At 28.4% G+C, this 20,000-nt stretch overlaps 2 protein-coding genes across 3 annotated transcripts in view; both read right to left on the reverse strand.

Moving 5' to 3' along the window:
• Positions 1–2,257, reverse strand: part of LOC118444979 (uncharacterized) — a 3,060-nt gene extending 803 nt beyond the window's left edge. Inside the window, exons 1-3 of the mRNA XM_035873861.2 lie at positions 690–2,257; positions 350–562; positions 1–73 (exon numbers count right to left, since the gene is read on the reverse strand). The exon at positions 1–73 is cut by the window's left edge and continues 101 nt beyond it. Coding sequence (XP_035729754.1) covers positions 1–73; positions 350–562; positions 690–737 — 334 coding nt within the window. The 5' untranslated portion in view covers positions 738–2,257. The remainder of the gene's footprint in view (positions 74–349; positions 563–689) is intronic.
• Positions 2,258–4,545: 2,288 nt separating this feature from the next.
• The window catches only part of LOC118439596 (A disintegrin and metalloproteinase with thrombospondin motifs 9), a 120,550-nt gene continuing 105,095 nt past the window's right edge, over positions 4,546–20,000 (reverse strand). For both annotated transcript variants that reach the window (XM_085664645.1, XM_035861401.2), the window contains 22 exons: positions 19,262–19,476; positions 18,709–18,861; positions 18,276–18,425; positions 16,340–16,494; positions 15,638–15,971; positions 15,401–15,489; positions 14,536–14,883; positions 13,783–13,949; positions 13,313–13,563; positions 12,756–13,134; positions 12,483–12,647; positions 11,948–12,088; positions 11,703–11,825; positions 11,422–11,592; positions 11,068–11,289; positions 9,699–9,893; positions 7,825–8,013; positions 7,261–7,586; positions 6,731–6,867; positions 6,413–6,606; positions 5,987–6,110; positions 4,546–5,582 (listed from right to left, as the gene is read on the reverse strand). In XM_085664645.1, coding sequence (XP_085520771.1) covers positions 6,021–6,110; positions 6,413–6,606; positions 6,731–6,867; positions 7,261–7,586; positions 7,825–8,013; positions 9,699–9,893; positions 11,068–11,289; positions 11,422–11,592; positions 11,703–11,825; positions 11,948–12,088; positions 12,483–12,647; positions 12,756–13,134; positions 13,313–13,563; positions 13,783–13,949; positions 14,536–14,883; positions 15,401–15,489; positions 15,638–15,971; positions 16,340–16,494; positions 18,276–18,425; positions 18,709–18,861; positions 19,262–19,476 — 4,194 coding nt within the window. In that variant the 3' untranslated portion in view covers positions 4,546–5,582; positions 5,987–6,020. The remainder of the gene's footprint in view (positions 5,583–5,986; positions 6,111–6,412; positions 6,607–6,730; positions 6,868–7,260; positions 7,587–7,824; positions 8,014–9,698; positions 9,894–11,067; positions 11,290–11,421; positions 11,593–11,702; positions 11,826–11,947; positions 12,089–12,482; positions 12,648–12,755; positions 13,135–13,312; positions 13,564–13,782; positions 13,950–14,535; positions 14,884–15,400; positions 15,490–15,637; positions 15,972–16,339; positions 16,495–18,275; positions 18,426–18,708; positions 18,862–19,261; positions 19,477–20,000) is intronic.

The raw sequence follows: 20,000 nt of genomic DNA on the forward strand, positions 1-20,000 counted from the left end.
TTGTAGTTGCTTGACTACTCACGTAACATTGAGTTGGATTCTTGCCTTTTACTTTTGCATCGTGGACGAATGTCTGAATTAATATTATAATTATTATTTATTTATTTTTTTCTTTTTATTATTATTATTATTTTTTTTTTTTTATATTCTGTATACCATCATAATATAACATTTTAATAATATGTAATATGACTGACGTATACAGAATATGAAATATAATATAATAGATAGGTTTATATAGAGTAATATAATAATATTAAATCGTATAATAATGTAATATATTAAATAATAATATTTATTTATTTTTATTAATTATTATAATTATCAATTAGACATAAATTTTACTTACACGAATTTCTTCTAATAAAAGATCCGTCATACAACGAATATTTTTTACATCCTGTTCCTGTCGTGCTTTTATTTTATTATTGAAAATAAATTGAATGTTACTTCTATATCTATTAATATCCTTAATGGTATCCTCGATTTTTATTTTCGATTCATTGATCCATTTTTCGGTAATCTTTAAATCTTCCTTGACATTCACTTTCACACCGATTACCTATTTTTTTTATTTATTTATTTATTTATCTATTTATTCATTTATTTTACGTTCTTTTTACTTTTATAATTTATAACGAAATACATTTTGTTGAACATATTTAAAAAATTTTTACTCGATCACTTACCTGATTCAAAGACAATGCTGCAACCAATAAAAAACTGATGATCTTCATTATGACTTAATAGGATTGACAAGTTGCGCGTTAAAGAAAACGATCGTTTTGACTTGAAAAAAAAAAAAAACTGATTCTTTATTAATCTGTCTTACTAACTTTCGGTTCAGTTTATAAACCCATTTGTGCTTCCTTAACAGATGAAAATTTGTCAGATATTTGAAGATAAAAAAACGGATAAGGTGCCGCCATGGTAACTAAGTAATTTTTCTTTTAACTTGCATCGTTTTCTGTTGTTCGATTTTTATCAAATAATGGCATTTCTTGATTTTATTTCATTTGATAGTAAAACTTCGAGGATATTAGGAAACAGAATGTACTTGTTATCTCTTAGTTTTCGTCGTATCTTATCGGTTTGAATTACACGTTGACGTAAAAAAGGAAAAGAAAAAAAAAAATAAAAGAAACAAAAAGGAAAAGAAATGGAGTTCATACATACCTCTTTTTTTCTTTTCTAAATAAATCTAACTTTATAAGACAATGTCTTAATATTTAACACTTTGATGATTAATTCATTGATACATATATTTCATACAAGCATGTACGTACGGTTGTCTATACTCAGGGGCATAATACCTACAAAATTATTTTTTTTCAATCTTTGCCGATATAAATGACGACTTTTAAATACAACATATACATATGAAATATGTGTGTGTATGTGCCTGTAAATGAAATATATATGTATATATATATATGTATATATAAACAAATTATTTATTAATGTACAATATACTCGGGATAAAATTAACATTAGCAATATACGTATATGTTTCATACACGTGTGTATCTAAGGCCGCGGATTGCCTATAGTCAGGGGCATATCATCTACGAAATTAATTCTTGCATATACAAATGATGACTTTAAATACAATATATATGTATGTGTATGTGTGTTTATGTTACGTATACGTACATGTGAATAAAATTTGTATGTGTATATATGTATATATATATATATATATATACACAAATTATTTATTAATGTATATGTTAAGGATAAAATTATCATTAGCAAGAAATATTTTGACTTATTTGGGTCACCCAATATTTAACTAGATATATGTATTTTAAATAATTTACATAATGACAAATAACGAGACACAATAATTCATGTAACGATTTGAATTACGTCTTTGTCGATATATCGCATTGATGGGAAAATAATTTTATTCGCAAACATCACGTCTATATAAATGGGATGTTTAATATGTGCGAGAGAAGACGGGTGACTTTGTACAGAGAGTTAGTTAATTAATTTAGTTTAACGCATCGATTTCTTTTCTTATTTTTGTTTCTGTTTTTTTTTTTTTGTTTTTTTAATCGATGCCAAACGATCAAGAAAAGGAAAAAGGTGGAACATAGGAGGGGTTGAGGATAGGGGTGGTGGGTGGGGTGGGGGGGTAGATCAACGCACATATGTGAAAAAAGGAAATGCTAAGGAAATATACAATTTTTCTTTTCTTTTCTTTTTTTTTTCTCTTCACGTTTCTGTATACGTATATATATATATATATATATATATATATATATATATATACATATATGTATATATATATATATATGTATACTCAATTACTCAATACGAACGATGTAAATAGATAAAAGCAAAAAACGAAAAATTGAAAAAAAAAAAAAAAGAAAAGAAAAGAAAAAAAGAAATGGCTCGAGAAGAAGAGAGAAAAGGATTATATAGTTGAGAAGAAAATGATAATAAAATAGGATAACAATAGAGAAGGAGAGAGAGAGAGGAAAAGTGAGATTAAAACTTTTACATATTTGAGTACATGAGACCAATATATATATATATATATATATATATATATTATATATATATATATGTATATAGACTTAAACATAGGCGAATACTCTCGATACTGGCAGTAATAGTTCGCGCGGTTATCTAATGTTATATATAGAAAAACGAGAAAAAAAAAAAATGAAAAAAAAAATGAAAAAAAAAAAAAATACTTATAAAAGATAAAAATCGTTAATAACAACATGATATTAAAACATGTTCCTCGAGATAATTGAGATAATGCTTTTAGCTTTTTGAAAAATATGATGAAATTTTATGATCATTAAAATACATATACATATATATATATGTGTGTGTGTGTGTGTGTGTTGCTGTGTGCGTGTGTATATGTAAAATATTCATATATTAATTAAACAGAAATTGAGATTGGCAATGCTTATCGTTAATAAATTGTTACTACATGGCGCTTGTGTGTCACGTTCTTTTCTGTCTCTTTTCTTTTTTTTTTCTTTTCTACTTTTTCTTTCTTTTCTTTTTTTTTCTTTTTTCTTTTTTTAATTGCACAATATATAATATTGTTCCATCGTAGAAAATACATCAGAGAAATAATGCACATACACATATCGTTTATCGCATTACGTCTATATATATATATATATATATATATATATATATATATATATATATACTATATAGTATTATATAGACATATTTAACTAATAATCATCTACCGCAGAAAATATAATTAACTATGGCAGTCTGTCGAAACAATCGTAAAAATCTTATTTACGCTTAACGATTTGTACTCTACGATTGTTTTGGTACCGGGTGCCAAAATTAGGGCCATTAACGTTAATTAATTCTACTGTTATATATTTTTCTTGTTTTTCTTTTTCTTTTTTTTTTCTTCTTTTTCCTTTTTTTTCCTTTTTCTCTCTATCCTTATATAAAACGATAATACAATCGTAAGAGATGAGAAAAAGACGAAAAAGACATAGAGAAAGATATAGAGAGAAAGAGAGAGAGGGAAAGAGAGAAAGAGAAAGAGAAAGAGAGAGAAAGAGAGAAAGAGAGAAAGAGAGAGAGAGAAAGAGAGAGAGAGAAAAATTAATAATAATAAAGAACTACGCAAGGCTACTTCATCCTTTTGTTTTCTTTTTCTTTTCTTATCAAAACACGAATTCATCATAATTTTTAAGCCTTCGCAGTTTTCGGACTATTATTACTATTATTATTATTATTATTATTGTTGTTGTTATTTATTATTATTAATTATTAATTATTATTATTATTATTATTATTATTATTATTATTATTATTATTATTACTATTATTAATATTATTATTATTATTATTATTAATATTATTATTATATATTTATATATACTGATCGGCTGTGTGTCGAGAATTGTTAATTTGTTAACGCTAAGAAGCTTAACATTCATTTGTGTTTTATTATTTTTCGGTTAAAGCGTACTCGTCAATAACTTCGTCTCTCATTAAGCTTCTACTAATTGTTTCACATTATGTATACATATATATATATATATATATATATATATATATATATATTTATATGTGTACAATAAATCGTTATTGTTATAATAACAATAAAATAGAAATAAAAATACTACGTCGTTATAAATCTTTTGTATTTCGTTTTAACGACTGATATGACTAAACGACATATTTACACACGTCGTTCTAACTGTTATTTCCACTTTTTTCTTTTTTCTTTTTTTTTCTCATTTTTTCTTGTTTTTTACTTTTCCTTTTCCTTCCATTTATCGTTTAATCATTTTACGATCGACGTCGTTTTCCTTTTTCTTTTTTTTTTTTTTTTCATTTCCTTCATTTCTTTCTTTTTCCCTTTTACACAATTCTTCTTCACTTAAGGATTAATTTCAATAATTGATTTCCTTTTTATTCTCTTTTTCTTTCTATTTTCAATTATAGTGTCTGTATGGCAGTGAGTCAAAGGCAATTAATGTTAAGTCAGTTTATAATACAGGTGGATTTAAAGGAGGTCGAAAAGTTATTATAACGTGATTTATCTGTTTTTTTTTTTTTTTCTTTTTTTTAAATCAATTACACCTTATCTTTTAATTACATGTACTTGTAATTAGACGTTGCAATTGTCGATAAGTTTGTCGAGTTGTAGTTTTGTTGTTCGAGAAACAAGAAACAAAAAAAAGAAAAAAAAAATAAAAGGGTCAATTCAAAGTTTGATCTTAGGAAAAATTAATTTTAATTTCAAAATGTAATTGATTTTTCATGGAATCATTTTAAAAACAAATTTTGGTCCACCTCATATATATATATATATATATATATATATATATATATATATATATCTATATGTATTTATTTATTTGTTTGTTTGTTTATTTATTTTTTCTTCTTCCTTTTCTTTGCGTACGAGAAAGAGAGAGAGAAAGAGAGAGAGAGAGAGAGAGAGAGCATACGGACAATTCGTTTTTCAAAAGGAACGATTTAAAATGTGAGGCAGTGACGATTGATTGTTATTAAGACCCTCAATCTATTTATATATACCGATGAACATGATTTTAATGATCCCTTAGTCATGATGATGACGCATATGTGTACTTGTTGTTTACGTCGTTATCCATTTTCTTTTTCTTTTCTTTTTCTTCAGTTCTTTGGCAAAGTGATAGATAACTAAAAATGGCGATGCTTCGAAAAAAGCGCGCTTCTATACTTTTATATATATACACATATATATATATATATATATATATATATATATATATATATATTTATATATATATATTAGATTTGTTTTATTTTCTTTTGTGACGTAAGTCTCCTCAATTATTCTTCTTTCACCCTTTTGTTTTGCTGGATTTTCATCAAAATGCGTGTTAGCCAATGAAAAAGGATAAAAAAAAAATAAAATAAAAATTATATATATAAAAAAAAAAAAAAAGAAATAAAAAATAGGGCGATAAGAAGAAATAATCATTCTCAGGCAACTCTCGGTCAAATGATATGCCCAATTATTCTTTTTCAGAGGCACTTCTCCATTTTGGAAGACTTTTTGAAATCTCTCCAGTTTTTCCTTGAAACTGTAAAAGATATATACATGTACATACATATATATATATATATATATATAGGTACATCTGTTATTTATATGTATGCGTTTAATAAAATTATTTAATATTTAATTTCTAATTCAAATTTTATTTATTATTATATATTATATATTGTATAATAATAAATATATATAAAAAATATTAAATATATTTATTAAATTTATTAATATGTATATATATATATATATATATATATATATATATATAAATTTAATTAATGTAATATATAATCTAATATATTAATAAAAATAATTTATTAATATATAATAAATTATTTTATTTTATTTTATTTTTTTTTTTGAGTATGTTTTTGACATTGATATATATATATATATATATATATATATATATATATATAAAATTAAAATACAAACCTGTATCAAGTAATCAAACCAAGTGTTTTACTAGCTAAGGAGGTAAAACGTCTAATTTCAAGCCCGTCTTCGGTACACAAAATCCACAATAACCACCGCATTTACCAACAACTTGTTGATCATTCTGAAACAATTAATTTCATTTGATTTTCTTTACATTTGGATTGTAAACAAAAAAAGAAACAAAAAAAAAACAAAAAAAAAAATAATGACATTTATATTTTTATTCTTAACTTTTTTTTTTCTTTCAAATCCTTACAAAAAATAAGAAGATATGAAAAGAAGATAAGAAAATATGAATAGAGAGGAAAAAAAAAAAAAAAGAAATTTACAATTTTACTCCCTAACATCCTTTCTAACACTTGAAAAAAATATAATGATATTTATGAATGAAGAATTATATTATCATCTCTAAATTATACTTACTATTCTATTGATCGAGTAAAACGTTCTAGACGTTGACATAGTCCATGTAACTTCTTTAGACAAACTCAAGTGTGTGCCACTTAAGTTAATGCTGAAACGACCTTGCGGACAATTTTGAGTACTATAGCAATCTCCAGCTTTACCAAATTCTACACGATGCAATCCTTTTGTTTGAGAGAACGTATAATCGTCAGCTATAAATTGATTTAACAAAAAAAAATATATATATATATATATGTATATATATAATTCTTTCTTTCTCTCTCTCTCTCTCTCTCACTCTCTCTCGCATTTAATATTAATTAAAAATTAGTTTACCTATAATATATAATTTGATAGGATCCAAACGTACTCTTTTGAACATTGTTATACCCGATATTGTTCCATCATTGGCGAAACATTTACAGCTGTCGTTTCTTTCTCCATTGAAAGGACACGTATCTGGATCTTTTAGCCTATATTTTTTTTTTTTTTTTTTTTGAAAAAATTAAACAAATCTTTAGTTAGCATTATCTCCCTTAAAAAGTCTCCTACTTTGATTTTAACAATTTGTTATGAAGAAAGTGTGTTAAAGAACTTCCTAGGAGATTTTAAAAATCAATTACTTATTTTTATTTTTTAAAATTAATTTATTTAGATTGATTTTCTTTTCATTTAAAATTAGACATTTCTTTAAGCTATTCCTTTTTTTCTTTTCTTTCTTTTTTTTTTTTTTTTTTTTTTTTCTTACAATTTAAACAATTTAACAACATGAAATAATAAAAATGATCAAAGAAAAATAATTGATTTATAAAATCATTAAAAAATTTTTTTAAATACATGTATAAATATATATTTGTTTATAATACCTCTTATCATATATTTCAGCATAATTTTCTTGATCCCCAGCCGTTAATGTTAAATATTCTCGTGGCTTGAAAGTCGACATTTCGTGACAATAAATCGACATTGTTTTTCCACCTATACTAAGAGGATACTCTCCGTCCTTGGTAGTTGAGAAACGTTTCCTTGCCTCGAGACAAGTTAATGGGCTACATTTTCGTTGATTACACCTGCGTCTCTTTTTTGGTCTAAAATCCTCGGGACATTTTGATTTCGATACAGTTCTACCGGCTTTATTAACACAGAATACTTTACGTTCTTGTCTACCCTTACGTCCGCATGATTGATCGCACTGTAATTATATTCAAATTGTCTAATTAATTATAAACAATTATTATTATTATTATTATTATTATTATTATTATTATTATTATTATTATTTTCTCTTTTTTTTCTACTTATCAATCAATGATATTTAAGCTATAACAATTATTTATACTTAATGATAAATATATATGGAGAGAGAGGACTTGTTTGTGTAAAGTTGTAATAATTTGTATAAATAAATAAAAAAAAACATTACTACGTACTTTCTTCCAACTGCTAATTTTCCAATAAAATTTATCATTACATTCACGTAATTTACACATTCGTTCGATTTCAGGTTTCTTATTCATCGGACAACCATCGGTCGTTGTTGGATCTGTCCAACCATAATGATTAACTCGATGGCACGTTACGTTACGTCGTTGCACGCCATTGCCACATTCTGCTGAACACTTGGAAAATATATAAAAAAAATAATATATTATTATTAATTATGACAAATATTATGATAAAATTATGTTGTGAATTTTCTGATACACGTCAATCGGTTATTTATGAAAATGATTTCTATTGTCATATGTATTTTTCTAATTGAGATGTTTTATGATACTTCATTAGTTCGTTTGAATTATTTTAAAAAATTTTCTATAATTAAACAAAAATAGAAACAAAAAGAAAAAAAAAAGAAAAAAGAAAAAAAAAAGAAGAAAAAGAAAGAAAGAGAAAGTAAATATATTTACTCTTTGGAAAAGTATACGTATCCATTAATATCTAAAATGATGATTTAGTCGTAGATCATTTTCATAATATAACCGATTCATACGAATTATCATTATTTTTATTCTATTACAAATGTTCATTATTCGCACACACATATAACATATAAGCATAGAACACAGTGACATAACAAATTCTCGCATGCTCATGCTACAAAACAACCCAAAATAAATAATCATAGTGTTATCTTGCTCTCATTAGATCACATATGTATCGTTGACATAGATTATAATTAAAATCTGATTACATGGTAATATTTTTATTGATAAATTAGTGGAACGTATGTGTGTATGTGTGTGTATGTATATATATATATATATATATATATATATATATATATATACACACATATATATATATTTTTTGTATTTTGTTTCTTAACAATCATGTTTTCTTACATGAATGAAAATAAAGATAATCAAATATTAATATTGTTTTTTTTTTATAGAGATAGTAATTTAACGCTTCATGCATTGAGAAACCAGCCATTTTTTGTCAGTACATATGATGAAGAAATATGAAATAAGATATGAAATGATGTAAATAAATAAATAAATAAATAAATAAATAAATAAAAAAATATATAAATATGTGAACCAAATAATAAATCCTGATAATAATTTGTATATCTTGTGTAAATTGAACAATCGTTAACATCCCAATATCAGATATTAATTCAACGTTCCAGAATACAAATATCAGCTTGTCCGTCATGCATCGTTCTATTCACGAATAGAGGAACGTTAAATAATCATCAATGAAAATGATCAACTGAACAACAGGGTTTCCCAAATTTTTTATGGGCCGAGACCTATTCATTATCAAAAACAATAACTTTTTCATGATCCGTTGCTCCTAATTAATTAATTAATTCTCTTTATAATGTACATAAAAATTCTACTCTCACATTTTGATATTTAACAGGACTCTGAATCGATGGTGTCACGTCCCATACTTTGAGAATCTCTGATATCAAAACAATATCCTGATTTAATGACATGCTAATGGATAATAAAAAGACTGATAGATCGATCCTTTATTATGATATTTTGAGTCATTTCGAAAAAGAGATGACATATATGTCATGGAACTTAGAAATTGTGCATGTAATAGTCAAAAGTTTTTAATATAATTTTCCTGTATATGAAAATATCGTCTTGGAAGAAAAAAGAAAAAGAAGAAAAAAAAAAAAAGAGAGGAAAAAAAAAAAAGAAAGAAAAAGTAAGAAAGAAAGTAAGAAATAAAGAGAATAAAGAATGAGAAAATTTTGACGATAAATGATAAATGTTACATTTAATCGAGGGGAAAACTTAAAAAGAGAGATGGTGTGGTTTGTGAGGTAGGAAGGAGGAGGATATACCTCCGACCAGGTGCCCTCTTGCCATGAATAATCGCATGGAATACGTTGACACTGTCTCTGAGATCTTGGCTTTTCTAGGCCAGCTAGTTTAGTGCATTGCTCGTCGTTCACTGGTACTTCTGGTCCGTCCTTTCCTCTGCTCATCATGCATTCCACTCTTCGTCTTTTTATTCCACCGCCGCATGATTTTGTACACTGTAAAATATTTATATTTCTTGGCCATCCCTTTATAATCTCACTGATCTTTCTTCACAATTTCTTTTTCATTGTCTTTTTCTTTTCTTTTATTTATTTTTTCTTTTCTTTTCTTTTCTTTTCTTTTCTTTTCTGATCTTTTTTTTTCTTTTCTTTTCTTTTATTTTGTTTTGTTTTGTTTTGTTTTGTTTTGTTTTGTTTTCTTTTCTTTTCTTCTAACGTCTAATCTAATTTGTATGTTCTTTTGATTATTGAAATTTGAGTTTTTCTTTAAATAAAGAAGAAAGGAAGTACGTATGATGGATAATATATGGCACACGTCATACGAGGCTCGTTGAAACAATGCAGCATAACAACGCGGATGCATTTATTATTATTATTATTATTATTATTATTATTATTATTATTATTATTATTATTATTATATATTTTTATAATCAAATATAGTTAATTATCGTCCAGAGTTTTAACTGAAGCCACAGTTTTAATTGAAAACAACTTACAACATCGACATTCATTTTTATACATTGCAAAGATGTCTTTTGACCTGTAGTAGTAGTAGTAGTAATAAATTATAATGGAAACGATTTCGAACGATCGATTGAAAAATAATAAATGACATCTATAATGAACGAATAATAATAACAACGTTAATTATTTTTAGGATTTGTGAGAAAGATCATTTAGACACATTACTTTACATCATAAGATATTAATTTCATTAGAGACTCGGTATTTTGAATTGTTGAAAAATACAAAAACATTATTTAAACATCTTAAGATCAATCTTTCTCACAAATGATTATTTTATAAAATGGAAATAATCGCTTTCAGATATTATATCAAAATATTAGGATTAATTTTTTTTTTTTTTTTACTTTTGTTTACTAGAATTTCAGTCAATCAGGACCAAGGCCGCATTTATCATAAGGCCCATTTAGGCGCAAGCTAAGAAGGGCCTCATTCTTTATAGGATCACATTTTCAAACTTTACTATATATATATATACAAAAAGAAAAAAAAGAAAAACAAATAGAAAAAAATAAAAAATGCTAATACATATTTGATTAATAGAAATAAACATTTGTTCTTTTGAGGTCTTATAATAATGTTTGCGCCTAGGGTCTTCAAAAGTATAAATGCGGTCCAGTATAAAATGACATTGATTACTTACGGTAGTCCAATTGGATATCTTCCATTTACGAACGATGTTAGCTTCGAAATGATAATTATTCTGATTCTTCTGATTGTTATTCGTAAGACAAGATTTACGACAATCCTTAGATACTTTAGGCTTCTCATTACTCGAACATTCCTTGTCCGGTAAAACTTCACCCCATGTACTTTGACATCGTACTTGTCGACGTTGAATTCCATTGCCACATGTAACGCTGCACTGTGTATACACAAATTCGTAGACAATCAATTATATTCATCAGAGAAAAAATATTTTCTATCAAATTACATATATATATATATATATGGTGATAGAATATTTACCAATGAAACTTTTATTAGATTCACATACCTCGCTCCAATCTCCATTGTTCCAGATAGCACATGGATGACTATTACAGGTCATCACGTTGATTGGTTGTTCATTAGAATTGCAATAATTTTCATGAACATATGCATTTGTCTCAGTCGATACACATTTTACTAGCCTTGTCATGATACCACCATTGCATGGTTTTGAACACTTTATTTAAAATAAAAAAACAATTACAAAAGATATATATATATATATATATATATATATTAGTTTATTATAATTGTTATAGTTATTATTATTCAAAATAGAATACAAACCTTTCCATAGGGTCCAGTAATCCATTGATAAACCGAACGAAAAGTAATACCATTGCTATCAATCTCGTTGTCCTGAGGATAGGATTCTTCATGCGGTGGATTAGAATATATAATTGGATTTGTCTGTAGAAACATGTTTTTAATTAATTAAATTGATTTAATTTTTTAGAATATTTGATACATGGTGTATATATATATGTATATATATATATATATATATATATGAGAAAGTGAATCAATTTTACCCCTGTAAGACAAGGTTTTAATACACAGGAAGTCTGATCTTCTGGTTTATTGGATGACAAACATTTATCATTGGTCGAACCATCTGTACCTTTACAAACAACATTTCTCGTTTGTATTCCTTCTCCACAGGTTACCGAACACTAAACAAACATGTCAAACAAAATCAAATGTTAATGATTTATTATTACAGGATCCAGGGATCATCAAAATCATTTTTAAACATGATTTTAAAAATTAATTATTTTTTTTTCTTCAAAACATTATATAGCCGCTAATGTAGTTAGTCTTAGTAGAGATAAACAAAATGAATATTATCGTGTTATGTAAACGACGGATGAAAAAAAAAAAATGAACTCCAGGTATTGGACTGACGAATGATATTCAAATTTAAGAAACTTAATTATCTGAAATCACTTGTTAGTATCGATAACGTGCATTTGTTTATCTCTTCTAATATAGAAAGAATTTTTATCCCGTATATTCATAGAAAAATATATTATTAATATTATTGTAATAAAAGAAAAAAAAATTTACCGGACTCCAATTGGTAGTTTGCCAAGAGTAACAAGGACCAGCGTCGCATATTTCCTTAACCGACAATTGGAAAGTCCCGCTGCAATTGTTATGTGGTACGATACGATTTTCAACGTGACACCAGTAAACCCTATGACGTTCTCCAATACCACAGGTCACCGAGCACTATCATAAATATGACCTTTATATCGTATGAAATAATATATACGGACGTTAAGGGTTAATATTTATATAATTATTAAAAGAAAAAAATTCCGTTTGTCTAAATCTTACTTTGCTCCATTCACCGAATGCCCATTTTGGACAAGCCTCTTGTCCGCAGATATTTTTTAATCGTGCCTTTTGACCTGCACAAGTATCATCCGATACTTGTCTATCGTTTGAATCAACGCAGGTTGCCATTCTATATTGAATACCACCTCCGCATGTGACGCTGCACGTTCCCCATTCACTGTATTTCCAATGAACATCATTACAAGGTCCTTCGCATGGTTCCAATTCGTTAGGTCTTTCCAAATGAGAACACAGGTGTACCGGTAATGAACGTAATGAACGATTGGAATACAAAAGTATTTGTACGCATCGTGACGTAATTGTACGAGTTCCTGGACCACAATGACTCGAACATTCCGATTCAGACGTGATTTGCCATCTGAAAGTAATATATTTGTTTTTTGTTTTCATTTTTATATTACCTTGGAAATCCATTGTCAGAGACTTTCTCTCCCTCTCTCTCTTTCTCTATCTATTTATTTGTCTATCTCTTTAATTCTTTTTTATAGAATTATGACGAAAAAAAAAAAAAAGAAAAAAAAAGAAAGAAAACTTACTGCAACATACAATGTCCATTACACATTTGACTTTCTTCCCTTGGCTTATCCTCTGTACGACAATAATCGTCAGTGACGACATCCTCGTGCTTCGTACTTCTACATTCGGCTTTACGATATTTTGTACCTTGGCACATACGATTACATTGGGACCAATCGCGCAATACCCATTTATAACTGTTCAATATTTTTTTCGGTACCGTATACTCGTAAGTTATCTGGGGTGGATGCAACATTCCTACTGATAATACCTAAAATAAATAATACAAACGTTTCATTTAATTATTTTAATTCTTCTATGAGAATTGGTATATCCATTTATTTAAGATTAGATCATCATCATCATCATCATCATCATCATCATCATCATCATCATCATCAGTAGCAGCAGCAGCAGCAGCAGCAGCAACAGCAGCATCATCAGCATTATTTTTAATATCATTTTAACGTTTTGTGGAAATATTACTTACTTCTAAAATCAAATCTGTACTAATCGGTCGTGAACTATTCAATCTCTCGACGATCGACTTTGGTCCGCTGTATTCTATCGTAACTCCAGGAAATACAACAACTTTTTGATGCATTATCACGAAATTTCCATTTAATATATACTTCCCATTTTCTCCAAGGCGTAAAGCTACGAACATATTTAATTCATATATTTTATCATTTCCCATATCATTAAAGGGAGATTGACAATGTTTCCACATAAAAGAAAAAAGAAAAAAAAAAAAAAGGAGAAAGAAAAAAAATCCCAAATTAGCTGATTCATATTGAAAAGAGGATGATATCCGGTTTATCTTAATTTAGGACATTACACGATAGTAACAAAAAAACATTCGATAGATCTTTCGAACGGCCATATTTTTTAATACATTGTTGAAAATTAATTCGTACTTCAATCCTAATTACGCATGTGGGATTGTAGGAACATCTCGGATCAACTTTGTGACGAATTAAAACAATTCGCGCATTCTCCATGATTCATGAATTTTTTTTCTCATTTTTTTTTTCTTTTTCTTTTTTAACAATTCAAATTATTCATTCCGTACAAACGACGGCTGTTTGTTCAAAGTGCCTCGAATTTATCACACGCGCAAAACGGAAGGATTAAAAATCGATCGGAATATATATATATATATTTTAAACCGTGAATCTTTCAATTCAACAATTTCAATGGGATATTATTTAAGACAAATCATTAATAAAATAATAATCCTTACCGAGATAATTATTGTCATAATGAAATTCAAACCATCCGTGCTGTCTTATATCGATATTGCTACTACCAGCTGGTATCTTAGTAACTCTGTTATAACCGTATGCGGTTACATTATAAGAACCATTTATTCTTTGGCAGGTTGAATTGTCACCACGGCATACCCCACAGGTGTCGAGTTCTGCTGTCGAATTTAAAACGTTATCGCATCCTGCGGGTTTACAACGACCGTTTACGCAGAGATGAAAGGTGTCGGGTCCGCAGGGCGTACCGTCGATCACTTTGTCGCGAAGCATGTAATACTGATTGGTCTCTACTTGGCAATACAACTTGCAACGATCTTCCGGTTGTACTGTAATAACGTAATAATAACGATATTATATATTTTCGATGGTGTAAAACGTCGTACGATATTATTACCAACCAACCAGCCATGCAATGCAAAAGCGAACGATTAGAAACATTTGATTACGATGTGAATATTTAATCAACATTCGATGAATTCTATTAATAATAAACTATCATCGCAATCATCCCCTCCACCTGTTGCTCCCTTCTTCAAGGAATGACATTTTTAGTTGTTTGGTTTTTTTTTTTTTTTTTTTTTTTTTTTTAATTCACAGCGTTTTCATCGGATACGATCGTTTGTTCCTCCCGATCGAAGAAAAACGTTCGTGTCTATATAATATCTTCAAATTATATTCAATATGTTTCAAGCAAATCGATTCTCGATAATTCGATGTTAGAACAATAAGAATTTGGTTAATGCTATCATGCTGCGTTATATACTTAATTATTTTCTGCAATTTTATATATATATATATATATATAATTTCTTTTTTTTTTTATGGATTTTGAATGTGACTTACTTCGAGTATATTTCGCATGCCATTTTACGTCCCTCGCTAGACCCTGTATATTGAGATTGTTGTTGTTGTATTCTTGACACTGTTGTTCCCTGAGAAAAATTTACAATTAACGTTTTATTATATATCGTCAATGAAAATAAAAATAAAATAATTACGTTAGATCTCATTCATATAAGCAGATAATAATTCTAAGAATAACATTTATATTTCTCTTTCTTTTTGTTCATATTAACATACCTAAAATCTCGACTATCAGGTGGACATTCCTCGGTACCGCAGCTCTCGTAATTGACTTGTTCACCGATGCAATAATTTCCACCATTTTGTGGTGGTGGATTATCGCATTCGCGATATCTCTTCCTAATACCACCACCGCAGGTGCGTGAACATATCCCATAAGAGCCCCAATCACCCCACTCTCCGTTAACTGGATTTAAATCCTTTTTGGATACGCATTCGCCACGTTGACACCATTTCCCTTCACCACAGCTCGTACCATCGGCCCATGGTGTATATTCTGTACGGCACTTACCTCCCCACCTTGGAGCGGTACACCATAGGGTCCTGCACACTGACTGGCCGGTAATCGACCAATTGTTTCATTTACTTTTAACGTTATATCAAAATCAATTAAATATCTGTCATTCGGAAGTTTTTTTCCTCTCTTTCTCTCTTCTTTTTTTTTTTTTGTTTGTTTGTTTGCTTTTTTCAGGACAAGGGGGGGGGGATAGGAGTGGGAGGAAGAATTGTTGGGAATGGTGGTAACATTGATAACTATGATGACGATGACGATGACGATGATGATGATGATGATGATGATGATGGTGATAGTGATGGTGTTGATGATAGTGGTGGTGGAATAGATAGGACAAACAACTGTTAATTAAATTAATAGTGCTCCTTATTCTGTAGTCGTTCGAAGGAACGTTTGCGACTTACCATTACTCACCATGTCATGGCAAATCTTCGATCCTGGACCGAAGACCAGTTCGCATTGTTTGTTCTGAGAATAATCGATTCCCGGGAGTCGTGCGGCATCCGGCTTTTGTATGCTCTTGCTTGGCTCATCCAAAAGGCAATTGGCACGATCCGTTCTGAAAGATAATTCAATCGTGGATTAACGTAAGATAGAACATACATTTAAGTTATTATTTCGACCGATATTATTATTTCCTGATAATTCAAAACGGTATAAAATAAAATAAATAAGAAAAGAAAAGAAAAGAAAAAAAAAAGAAAGAAAAAAAAAAGAAAAGAGAAAATGTTTAATAGATTCATCGAATAAATGTAGATACGATGGATCGTTAGGGATCGAATGATGATATTGTCTCTTGTAAGACGCCGAAAATTTATAAAATTTTTTTTCCTCTCTCTTATCTTTTTCTTATTTTGGTAATGAACGTAACAAACAACACCCCGTGTGCACGACGGAATATGTCTTCGGTTAGAATCTCGCGAAACCGGATTCCTAAGCGGGGAGAAGCAACGAGAAGCTCCTCTTCTCTTCTCCTTCTCCTACTTCTTCTTCTTCTTCTTCTTCTTCTTCTTCTTCTTCTTTCGTCTTCTTCTTCTTCTTCTTCCTCCTCCTCCTCCTCCTTCTCCTCCTTCTTCTCCTCCTCCTCGGGAGAGAGAAAAACTTGTAACGCTGGCTCACTTCACAGCGCGCGACCGAACTGAATCCATTCAAACCTTTCTTCTCTACGCGAATCCGCGTGCGTTTTCCGTTTTAACGAAATCGACATGTCGAAGAAGATTTTTCATTGTTTTCTCTTTTTTCTTTTCTTCTATTTCTTTTTTTTTCTTTTTTTTTTTTCTTTTTTTTTTTTTTTCTATCAAAGTTATAACGTTATCTCACTTATTTCCTCTTACGCGCGTTGTCCCTTTGTTGTTGCAAGGAAGAGAAAAAAATTGGAGGAAAGAGAGAAATAAAAAAAAAAAAAATGAAAGAAAAAGAAAATGAAACGACACGTAAAGAAATATCTGATTTTGTTCATTAATTTGAAGGTGTACGATTTTTATCCATTAATTATTTAATTGTAGAGTATATATATATATATATATATATATATATATATATATAGGATATACATATGAGTTGAATTAGCCATTTTATATAATTTTACAAATTTGAATAATACAAGAGATAAAATATAAAGTGTACGTTATTTAATATCTCAAATGATTTGAATTTAATCCATTATCATAATCACCAACTTGATATATATATACATATGTATATATCAAGTAGATATTTATATGGAAATATATTTAAGTATGATTTGACTCAAACAATCTAGATTGAATGTGATAGTAATAAACTACTTAGGTCAATTTAAATGGAACGATGTCAGTATTACTACAACAGTTTTTGAAATTGAGTCGATTCATTGTTATTACTATTACTACCATTATTATTATTGTTTTTATCATTATTATTATCTTTGGCAGAGACAAATCATTCCCTCAGTTTTTATTTAATCCTCGAATATAAGGGAACAAGAAAGCGTGTCTCCTTATTGAGTTAAGCGATAAATGAGTCATCATCACTGTTGCGCGCCATTCCAAGATAGAAATTGAACTTTTTAAAAATGAGGGCGATAGGCGGGGAGGGGAAGGTGGTAGTGATGATGGTAGTGGTGGCGTCGATGGTGGTGGTGGTGGTGGTGGTGGTGGTGGTGGTGGTGGTGGTGGACGTTTTCGTTGATTATTATTATTATATATACGGTGATCCTCAAGTAGTATATTGAAACAGAAACAGATAGAGACAGATCTTGATATTTTATAATTTATTTGATTTTGCACTTGACCGATGGGGGTGTTTTTTTTTTTTATTTTTTTATTTTTTTATTTTTTTTTTTTTTATTCATATACTTACTCGAGAAATTCTGTAACATAATGGCGAGAACATTTTGACCATTCCCAAGGGAAGGTCTCGTCGTCCAACATCCTAAACATGACGTTATGTATTCTCGAGTGATTTCGAAATTCATCGCATTTCGAATCGTTGTCGTGCGGCATGTTTAAACTAAAAAAGACAAAGCAAACAAAATTTAAGATGATCATTCCTTCCTGTTTTGTTTTTTTTCTTTCTTTTTTTTTCTTTTTTCTTTTTCTTTTTTTTTTTTTTTTTACACGAACACACATACGCACGCACGTTGTTATCGTTGTACTTCATTATTGTGGAAAAGAAGAAGATGAAGAAGAAGAAGAAGAAAAAGATGATGGATGACAATGATGCGTGTGTATGTCTGTTTGTTTGTTTATTTGTTTGTTTGTTTGCTGTGTATGTGTGTGTGTGTTTCACTTACACATGACCGATCTCGTGTGCAATAGTAAACGCTGCAGCCAAACCATTGTCCTGTACTATTGCACAGGACGCATCTGGAGAACACATTTTGCCTAACTCGGCAAGTCCAAGTGTATCGCAACGTTTTCCACCAGGATTAAGGCATAGGTTCTGTCTAAAAAAAAAAAAAAAGAAAAAAAAAATATATATATATATATATATATAGCTTAATATTGTTATAATGTTCGTCATAAATTCATATTAATACAGGGTGAGTCGAAAGTTCCTAAGACTTGTAGTATTATAATTCAGAATTTCACAAAAAAATTAAAAAATAAAAATAAAAAATTGATACATATATATATATATATATATAATTATCTAGAAAAAATAAATAAAAGAAATAATAATAATCGCAGACTAGAAAATTTTCAAAAAAAAAAAAAAAAAAAAAAAAAAAAAAAAAAAAAAAAAGAACAAAAACAGAGTAATTGGTTTTGAAAAATTAGTTTAGATATTTAAAATCCTACTAACTACTACACAATCCTTTCTCACTTTTCTATATTTTAACAAACCTGGTAAGAAGCAGGGCCACGTCGTGATGCTCCGGTGATGGTTTATCAGGATTGTTAATTTTTTGCCAACGACAAAATTGATTCAACATATCTATAGCAGTTATCTCGTAATTTTCATCGTAACCTTTACCAAATACTATATCAGCGTGTGTGATCTTTGTAACGAATATGCTCACAGGATTTCCAATAGATCGATCCTTGTAAATTCGGGATACCTGAAATGGAAAAAAAAAAAAAAAATAATAGTTATATATATATATATATATATATACGTACATATATACATATATAATATATAGTGTGTATATATATATTTGTAAAAAATAAATTGTTTCAGAACGTTTTTTAATCGACAATATCTCTCTTTCTGATGAGAAATAATAGTTCCACACGGTGATGTGAACGCTCGATTAGACGATGATCTATAATGATTAACGGATTTAATTGAAGTGACACTTTGAAACGTTGACGTGGGATGCATCGTTAAATTGATGACTTATTTACATTTGGCGCGTGAACAGAAAGAGATGAATAAATAAATGAATAAAAGAAAGAGAGAGAGACAAAGAGAGAAAGAGAGAAAGAAAGAGAGAGAGAGAGAGAGAGAGATAAGATTGATTGAAAGATAGATTGATAGATAGATATATAGAATAAATGGAAGACAGAGAGAGAGAGAGAGAGAGAGAAAGCGAGAGAGAAAGTGAGTGAGTGAGTGAGAGAGATCATTTTAGTTATTTAT

The sequence above is a fragment of the Vespa mandarinia genome, chromosome 2, assembly GCF_050613455.1.
Source record: "Vespa mandarinia isolate Hongniang chromosome 2, ASM5061345v1, whole genome shotgun sequence".
NCBI lineage: Eukaryota > Metazoa > Arthropoda > Insecta > Hymenoptera > Vespidae > Vespa > Vespa mandarinia.